We start from the raw sequence: 10,400 nt of genomic DNA, 5'->3' as shown, positions 1-10,400 counted from the left end.
TCTGGAAAGCAATATGGAGGTTTCTCAAAAAATTAAATGTAGAACTACCCAATTACCTAGCAATCCCACTCCTGAGCATTGATGCAATAGAAGATAAATAAGGCTACAGTTAAGTCACCAACACAACCATGTTCACTCAGTATTCACCATAGGCAAGAAAAGAAATCAGCCCAAATGCCTGTCAGTTGACAAGTGGATCAAAGAAATGTGGTATATGTTCACTATTGAAATTTATCTTATCACAAAGAATGATATTGTACCATTTATAAGGAAATAGAAAGACTTGGAAAAATTAGACTAAGTGAAATAAGCTAGATCCAGAAAAGGTTGCATTATTTCCCTTATTTGTTGTAGACAAATTTTTATGGAGAGTTCAAATAGTATAATCTTTTGGGAAGACTAGGTTTAAGTGCAACAAAATCATCACCAGGAATGGATATATCAAAGGGAGGTGGGGGCAAAAGGAGAGTGCAGAGAAGTAAAATTCCGAAGATCTATGAACTGATTGCTGACTTTCAGCTATTTAATACAGATTATACAATCAGGTATGACCTACAAGCAACACTTGGTGAAATGAAAATTGTGTTATAAAGGCAAATAAGTACCATGTCAGTTGAGAGGAGGAAAATTCAACTCAGTTTCAAATACAAGGACAAGTTATTATGGATGACTTCATATATCATTTCAAAGGTGAGCAGAATTGAAATTGAGAAAGTGAAAGAAGTTACTAATTGAAAATAATTTACTATCAACTTTATTAACCAAAACAAGAGGAACCTTGGAGTTCTGTACCTGGCATGGACCTTGAGAGTCACAGGAAGAATCAAGAGAGATTCAGGAAGACTATGGAGCACCTAAAATTTCAAAAGAAGGAAATGAATCTGATTTGAAGACTAATGTCATACTATTATGAATATGTGAGCATAAAATATTGTTATTTTCTCACTTATTGGATAATGAACAGAAATCTCAGCAGTTGGTATATACTACAAAATACAACTACTACAAATAATTAATATTACTGCTACTCCTACTCCTCCTACTACTACTACTAATCTGAAGGAGACTACATCCTCATCCTGACCACCTCCACCGTGGAGAAAGTAGACTGAACTCTTGCCCAACTCAATCACACGCAGATGATTCCTGGTGAAAGACTGCTTTGTATCTGACAAATCTAAGACTTTGGTTGTAAGACATTCTTTCCGTGGGGCATAGGTTTGTAAACCTTCCCCTGCCTGACTTGGGAAAAGAAAATTCACAAAGTCCCCTGAAGCCAAATTTAATGGCTGGAAACTTCTTAAATTACAGGCAAGAATAGCCCAGGCAAAAATTCAGCTCTCCTACAGAGAAATCAATGATTTGATCTCATGTACATAAGAAAAAAAGGGGGAATGAAGTAGGGAGGTCAGGTCTGGCTGGTGCCATATTGACCACATGATGGATGGTAGGGTCTGGCACATTGTTTTCACGTTGGGGCAAGGAAAAAACCCTCGCCTCCCAAGTGAAGGTCATGCCCGGATCTCTAAAGGCAGGTGAGGGCACTTGGCTGATAAAGGTTATTGTACTTGTCAGTACTTGCCTGGGACTGGGAATTTCCTGTGGACCTGCCCCCTGTGTTGATCCTATTTAGGCTTGGACCAGCACAAGTCATTAAGCCATGCCATGGGTGTCTCTTTGATTGTGTCCTCTGTCCTGTCTGCTGGCGCATCTCCAGTCATCATGGTGTCCCAATTCAGCTTTCCATCAGAGCTGAACTGGTTTGTTGATATTGTTTTTATTCTTTCATTCTTCTCTGGTCTGTTTCCTAACCATGTTAACTATGGTTAACCATATATATGGGGGCTGTAGGCCTTTTAACAACTGGCTGCCTGCAGCCTGCTAACGGTATAATAAAGACTCCAATATTCCATCTTCCAAAAAATAATACTAACAAATATATTAACAGAAATTTTGTAAATTCAGGGAGAACACTGTTTAGTTCTTTTATGATGTTCTTTTTTTTTTTTTTTTTTACAATTTACTCCTTTTTTAATTTAAATTAAACTTTTATTGTAACATGATGCACAAAGGGGTTACAGTTACATAAGTCAGGTAATGAGTACATTTCTTTTTGAACATGATACCCCATCCTTCATTTTCTCCCACTTATACCTACCCAAATCATCTTTCCTCCAAATTTGTAATTATTTAGAAAGGCAAAATCAACATTATGTCAAACAAAACCATGAACCAAGCATTTGAAAAGGTTGTGGTCATGAGGAGAGGAATGGGCTAATGAAGAAAAAATGGGCATGGATAATGCAATAAAATATTCAATGTATAGCCTACAAAATTAGGAAAAGTGAGGGAAGGGTAGGTTGTGAGGGGTGGATGAAAATGTTGAAAGAAATGACATTGATCAATATTGATCATGAAACTACTTTGTTAAATGATCATTCATTTGTACAACTACTTAAAGACAATAAGAAAAATAAAATTTCCTAATGTCCACTGAGAGTTGTACAACATGATGATAGTGTCAATTCACTCAATGGAAAAGTTGATCAACTTGGCTAAACTTACTACACCTCCTAGTTTTCTTTGTAAATGCTAATATTTTTTACAAGCTATACTAATATCATTTCCTTCAAACTAACCAAAGACAAGTTTCTCTCTTACATTATGTATACAACTGATAGTGAAGTGAAATATAAAAATTAGAAAGTTAATACAAAAAAAGCAAAATAATCTTTAAGTAATCTTGAGTAAAGTTTATTTGCTTTAACCTCATTGCCTCGGATATGAGGGTGATCTGGCTGCGACATCTATCACCCCATTGATCGCCAGTGTTTATTTGCCTGATCCGGCTGGCTAGGCGGGTGTCCCCTCCCTCCCTCACCTCTACGGACATCCCTCCCCAAAGCTGCGCGTTTGGTCTAAGAGGACAGGACAACCATCCCCCATAGAGGAGGACTGAGTTTTGGTCAAGGGTATACGAGTAGCTGCGCTCCCCTGCTAGAACCTTCAAATACTCTAAATACTTTAAATACTCCCAAATACTTTAAAGAGAAACATGCATATATACTTTTAAATGGTGAGAACTTCTTTATAAAGTCAACAATATACTTTCAAAAAGATCTTCTTAGTAAAATCTAGATGAAGAGCATACTCTAACGTAGTTTTATTTTTAACTTTATGTATTTTAGATTTCCCTGAATTATCCACAGTTTTCCTTCATGCTAACATTTTTGTGAGGTGGGTTGATATATCATGTAATCCACCTCATTAAAAGATTCTTTTCATGATTAAAAGATTAAATGACCATTTTTCCTGTCAATTGATGAAGGAATTTTTTTGATAAAACCAACACAAATGTGGGATAAAAATGTTTTTCTAAACTGTAAATAAAAGGGAACATTTCCAACTGGGTAAAATCAAATTGAAAACCTACAGCAAAGGTCTACTTGTGGAATAGCAGAATGAGAATTTTAAGGACCAGTTGCAATTGTGGAAATCTGGTAGTCAAAGCTTATTTTAATGTCTTTGGAAGTTGAGCTAAAGGCACATTAATAAATAAATATCTAAACATTCCCTCCACTTTGGTGAGAACAGGGAGATTCTATAACATTTGAATCAGAACCTTTTTTCTATCCCTTTGTCTTCCTAGGTCAGCACAACTCTTATTCCTCACTAGGTAGCTGTAGCCATAGATACACAGCTTCTTCCTCTTCCCACCTCTGCCCTCCCACCTGAAAGTAAATTACTTTCTCAGAAGGGCCAGCTTCACCTCTACCATCTGTGTGTTACAGAAGCTAAATTCCAGATGGGTTTTCCCAGGAATTCCAAGATTCCTTCTTCTACCCAGTCTTCAAATGTGAGTTGGATTATATAACTTTGACATGAATGGAATAAAAATAATGCCAGTGCATTGGTCACTTTCACACCTAGCTTATTTGCAAGGCAAAGATTAATACTCACCATAGGTGTTGAGAAGAGTCTACCACTTCTATCCAGTGTCCTCCTAAGTCAGCTGTGTCATTCAGGTAGAATTAAGCCACTATCCCCAACTCCAGATCTGGAGCACCATTCTCACAAATTATTTTTTGTTTTTGTTTTTTTGGGGTCCGGTTGTGGGGCCTGAACTCTGGGCCTGGGCGCTGTCCCTCAGCTCTTCAGCTCAAGGCTAGCACTCTACCACTTGAGCCACAGCGCCACTTCTGGCTTTTTTCTTTTTGCCTATGTGGTGCTGAGGAATCGAACCCAGGGCCTCAGGCATGCAAGGCAAGCACTCTACCACTGAGCCACCTTCCCAGCCCCATTCTCACAAATTTTTATCAAGGATTTCCAAAGAGAATTAACCATATTTAAAATAGAATGTAGAGAACTCACACCTACTAGTATTCTCTCTTTTTTCTTTGAAGTGAGTATATATTTACTGTCCAAAGTAGTTTCATTGTGATATATCCATATATGCATCAAATATACTTTGCTCAAATTCACTATCTCCATTAATTTTTTCCTATTCCTCTTAGACTTCTCTCCATGAATGAATTTCATTATGCTATTTACATATGTGCATATAATGTACTTTGAGTGTTGGCAACAAATTGTAGAATAGATAAACTGGTTTTCCTAAGACAACAAAAGGGAGAAAGTTAGAAGAAACCTCAGACATGTTCTGAAGAACTATCCCTGCAATGGAGCTTGATTTCATAGGTTTGATTGAGGACTAATCATAACATGATTGCCCAACACAAAAAGAAATGAAGTAGACCTGTGCTAACTGGACAGTCATCTGAACCCTTGGGTTAAAATTGCACCCTTTGAAGAGCAATATCAGTCTCTACACGGTGTGAAAAACAAAAATAGTCTTCAAAATATTCCAGCAAGTTGTCAATCATAAACAAGTAACAACAAGCTCCTAGAGTGAGTGAATGGGTAAAGTGACTATTAGATTTTTATTGTCAAATGACTAGTTTACCAATAAAAGAATCATAAGTTAGGCAAAAAACTGACACATATGACACAAGAAGAAACATGTAATAAAAGTGTTTGTGAGACTAAGGAGATATTGAACTTAGCATTAAATACTTCAAAAGAGCCATAATTAACATATTCAGAAGATAGAAAGAACCAGGAGTAAATAAATAAAGCTCTGAAGGCAATATTACATCAAATATAGTCTACCAAGAAAAAGAAGTAAAAATAAATGGAAATTTTGTAGATGAAAAGTCCAATAAGTGAAATAAATATCAGTAATACATTTGAACTAACAGAAGGAGGAATCAGTGAACAAGGACAAATATTAGATCTTGTAAACTCTGTAGAACACCAGAATAAAGAATGAAGATAAGTGAGAAATGAAGATGCCAGACAGGATGTCAACATATGCATATTGAGGGTATCAGGAGTTGGTGAAAAATTGTTCACTATAATTGAGATTTACATTAACAAATAATTTAAATCTACTAATAATTTGGTACCTTTCATTTGTTCTTTCTTGTATGACATTTAAGAACCCAAATTGCTTTGTGCGTAGTGGTGATATCTATGAGTATTTACCGAATTAGTAATATTAAAACAGGTATGTTAAAACATGAATATTTAAAAGTAAAACAATTCCATTGCAGACAACTAACATAATCACATTAAAATATGTACATTATTATAGAAATGAACTTTATTACATATTAATAATGTTACAAACTTTCATAAGAGTAAATTGTTTATAGATATGTACTATTATCTCATTCTATGCCTTTTTAAATCAGTCAGTTGCCAAATCAGTTTTCTGAAATCACTCTGCTGCCAAGAGGTCTGTGGTGTGTGGTGCCTCAATATAAATTGTCATTCCTTGGAAGTGGAATGGAAGGTTCTCAGTGACCTGATCTATTCAGTCCCCTCAGTCACCAAGACCCTTAAAATAGTTTATCTTTGAGGATTTGTTATTGGAATGGTTAATAATCGCTCTAAAGAATTGAAAAGAGACTTTTCTGGAGAGGAAATAAGAATGGCCAATAGACATATGAAGAAATGTCCCTCAATAGATGCATGGATCAAGAAAATATCGTATATATACACAATGGAATTCTATGCTTCTATCAGAAAGAATGGCACTGCCCCTTTCATAAGGAAATGAAAGGACATGGAAAACATTTTATTAAGTGAAGTAAGCTAGACCCAAAGAAACACAGGCTCCATGGTTTCCCTCATTTGTAAAAATTAGTGTATGTCTAGGATAATCCTAGCAAAGGTTCATAATACCTCAATAGCTATGTACAGATGACCATATAAAATGATTCTAATTGAAATGAACTCCAAGACATGGAAACAACAGGTCTTTTTTGGTTGTTGACCTTGTTGTTGTCAATGTTCTGTCTGTATCTAGTTCTTTCTTTTTATTTTATTTCATTTTGCTTTCTCCATTGGTTTATCCTTGGCAATCACTGTCTTTGATTCTCGAACCCTGCGTCTTGCATATATTTATCCGATTTGGGGACGGGAAGGGTAATAACAAAATGCTTAAACAAGGACACAGGTTGACCCAGTGAAACAATGATACAAGACACTATGTTGGCAATGAACTTTACAATTTTAGGGTGGGGAGAAGTGGGGAGAGGGAAAGGAAAGTGGGAAAACAACAAAGGAGTGAGTAATAATGTTTGACAAGAAATGTACTCATTACCTGACTCATATAACTATAACCCCTCTGTACAGCATCTTTACAATAAAATAAGCATTTTTTTAAAGAAGCAATTTGTTTAAGCAGCCATTTTTTCTAATTTAATTTTATTGTTAAGGTGATGTACAGAGGGATTACAGTTGCATATTTAAAGTAATGAGTACATTTCTTTTTGTTTTTTAACGTACTGTGTAAAGTTATTTCTTTTTTTCTTCATCTTTTATGTTTGTTTTCGTTTGGTTTATCCCTGTTGTCACCGTTTTATTTTATTTTATTTTTATTGTGAAAATACCGTACAGAGGGGTTATAATTACATGAGCAAGGTAATGAGTGCATTTCTTATCAAGCATTGTTGCCTCCTCCTTTGTTTCCCCTTCCCATCTCTTCCCATCTCCCCCTCCCCCGCACCTCCTGCACCAAAGTTGTAAAATTCATTTTTTGACATAACGTCTCATACATTTCATTTTTTTAAATGTTGGTACCTTGTGTCTTATATATACAATTATCTGATTTCAGGAAGGAAAGAGGAATAAAAAAATGGTGAGCAAAGGACAAAGCATGAAACAATGCAATAGTGATAGTCACAAAACACTACGTTGGAAATGAAGTTTACATCTTTGGGGGAGGGATGTTGGGGGAGGGAAAGTAGAAGAAAACAAACAAAATTTGATTTAAAAATGTGCTTCTTACCTTACTTATGTAACTGTAACCCCTCTGTACATCATCCTTTCAATAAAATTTAATAAGAGTTTGTCACATCATTGGCTCTGTGCTGGTGTCAACCCCTACTTCCCAACCCTAGTGACTCAGTTTTTTTTATTTAATTTTATTGTCAAGGTGTACAGAGGAGTTACAGTTACGGACATAAGGTAGTGAGTACACTTTTTGTTGAACATTGTTATACCCTCCCTCACTTTGTCCCACTTTCTTCCCCCCTAACAACTCCCTGAATTTATAAAGTTCATTTCCAACAAAATATTAGCTAGTCACATTCTTTGTTTTGGAGCAACTATCAAATTTTTCTCCTATGATACAGGTTATTTGCCATATTATTTAGTAACCAAACATCAGAAGCAATAATTTCCATTATCTGAATCCTGAAGGCATATACAGAGAAAGAAGTACTGAATCAAATTACAGATGCTTTGAACTTATGTGGATGTTTGGCCAAGGTCCTCATTATTTCAATGCATAAACTTTTTATTCAAAAAAGCATGACAAGAAGGCTCAATAAGTGTTCATTAGTATACATGAAAATTCTTGGCTTATGCCTTACATATAGATAGTGAATTTCTGGTAAACGATTTTTCTTTGGTGCTCGTGCATTTGCCCAGTTAAGTACTTTTACTTAGATATTTAGGATTTGCACCATTTTCTTCCTTACTTGTAATAAAAATATCTATCTTTTATAAGTTCTGTGATTATAAAGTTATTTTTTTATTGGAATTAGTGCAGATGTTAGCATTTTTAATGACCAACAAAACAGTTATGTTACCAAGAAGAAAACATTTGATTTGTTGGCAATTATAGTGCCATGGAAGATAGACAAATAAGAAAAGTATATAAAAATAAAATACAGTGGGATGTCATATTGAAGTTCATCATATTAAATAAGATTTTTTTCTTTTTTTTTTGGTCGGTTGTGGGGCTTGAAGTCTGGGCTTGGCCGCTGTCCCTATGCTCTTCAGCTCAAGGCGAGCACTCTACCGCTTGCTACAAAGCTACTTCCAGTTTTCTGGTGGTTTATTGGAGATAAGAATCTCACCAACTTTCCTGCCTATGCTGGCTTTGAATCATGATACTCAGATCTCAGCCTCCTGAGTAGCTAGGATTACAGGCATGTATAAATTAGGAATTGTTTTTCAAGTTCAGAAAATATTAGATACCAATATCAAACATTTAAAAAAATCCCTGATTAGAAATTTTGAAATAACTAAAGTCAATTTAATAGTAAGAATTAGCATAAAATTTGTTCCCACGCCATCATACTGTTTATGAAATGATAAATATTAGAAAACTTGTGGTTTGCCTCCTACTTTGAGACTCAGAAGTTTTCTAACAGCGTTTATTTATACTTTTATTCCTGTATTTGATAGATATTTTTAAAAATCCAAAAGGTCAGGCTCTGATACCAAGTTTAAAGAACACCCTTGTCATTCAGGCATATATTACTAGAATCTTTATTTTTGGAAATAATTAATTTCAAATACCAGCATGCTTTAATATGTTAAAATTTTGAGAACGAAGTGGAATTTCTACTTTCTCAGTAAATATTGATTTAGAAAAAGTATTATCAAATAGAAAGCCATGATACTTTTTTCTGCATCCTTAAAAATGTCTACTCTTCATTATTCTTTTGATAACATTTATTACTTCTTTATTCCGAAGACTATAAATGAAAGGATTTAATAAAGGAATTACTAGAGTATAAAAAATAGCAACTGATATATCTTTATCTCCCTCATTAACTGAACTGGGTCGAAGATACATGAAGAGAAGAGAACCATAGAATATTGACACAGACAAAAAGTGGGATGCACAGGTAGATAAGGCTTTGCCTCTTCCCTCTTTGGATTTCATTGTGAATATAGTGAAAAGAATATAGAAATAGGATATTAAGACTACAGTAATTGTAAAAATTTGAATGGATCCTGACAAGATAAGTATCATTAATGAGTTGATATATGGGTCAACACAGGAGAGTCTGTATAAGGGAAGGACATCACAAAAGAAGTGATTGATTTGATTTGATCCACAGAAAGTTAACCTAAACAATAATCCTACTTGAATGAGCGAATGCAGATTTCCAGCAATGTAGGCACCTGTGGTCATCTGAACGCAGAGTTTCTTGGACATCTTGATGTGGTACTGCAGTGGGCTACAAATGGCCACATAGCGGTCATAGGCCATTGATGCCAGAAGAAAGCAATCTGCAGTTTCAGCAAAACAAAGAAAATAAAACTGTGCCATGCATTCATAGAGGGAAATCCTTCTGTCTGCAGATAATAAGTTCTCTAACATCTTTGGAGTAATGGCACAGGAGCAGCAGGAATCCATGAGAGCTAGGTTTCCCAGAAAGATGTACATTGGTGTGTGAAGTCGGCGTTCCATGTAAATCAAGGCCACCAATCCAAGATTCCCCATCATGGTGACCAGATAGATGGCAAAGAACACCACAAACAGGAGCGTTTTCAGGTCTGGATAATCATTAAATCCTATGAGGATGAACTCAGTTGTTAAAGTATAGTTTTCCTCAGTCATCCTTAGTTCACCTGTTAATATTGAAATTAGGTTGATATAAATTCTAATTGAGAGCACATAATTTTCCATTCTTTTTTATTTTGTTTTTCTTCTTTTTTTTTATTGGTCAGACAGGGGCCTGAACTCTGGGGCTGGGCGCTGTCCTTCAGCTCTTCAGCTCAAGGAAAGCACTCTACCACTTGAGCCACAGTGCCACTTCCAGCTTTTTCTGCTTATGTGGTGCTGTCCAGGAATCATGCATGCAAGGCAAGCACTCTACCACTGAGCCACCTTCCCAGCCCTCCATTTATTGTAGATATAAATAAATATATATGTATATATACATAATATATGTGAAAGATACTGTACATATGGGTTATAGTTACATGATCAAGGTAAGGAATCCATTTCCTATGGAGCAATTTTATCCCCTCCTTTGTTTTTCTCCTAACATCCCTTTCCTCCTCACCTCTACAACTTCTCCCTCCCCATCACC

General features: G+C 35.5%; 1 protein-coding gene across 1 annotated transcript; it reads right to left on the bottom strand.

Moving 5' to 3' along the window:
• Positions 1-8,992: 8,992 nt before the first annotated feature.
• Positions 8,993-9,925, bottom strand: LOC138831871 (olfactory receptor 5K3-like). The gene has a single exon (XM_070028888.1). The coding sequence runs from the start codon at positions 9,923-9,925 to the stop codon at positions 8,993-8,995; it is 933 nt and encodes a 310-aa protein (XP_069884989.1).
• Between the last annotated feature and the right edge of the window lie 475 nt (positions 9,926-10,400).

The sequence above is a fragment of the Dipodomys merriami genome, unplaced genomic scaffold, assembly GCF_024711535.1.
Source record: "Dipodomys merriami isolate MVZ:Mamm:240054 unplaced genomic scaffold, mDipMer1.0.p SCAF_2, whole genome shotgun sequence".
Lineage (NCBI taxonomy): Eukaryota > Metazoa > Chordata > Mammalia > Rodentia > Heteromyidae > Dipodomys > Dipodomys merriami.
Note: the sequence above shows the minus strand (reverse complement) of the source record. Positions and strands in the feature narration are given on the sequence as shown.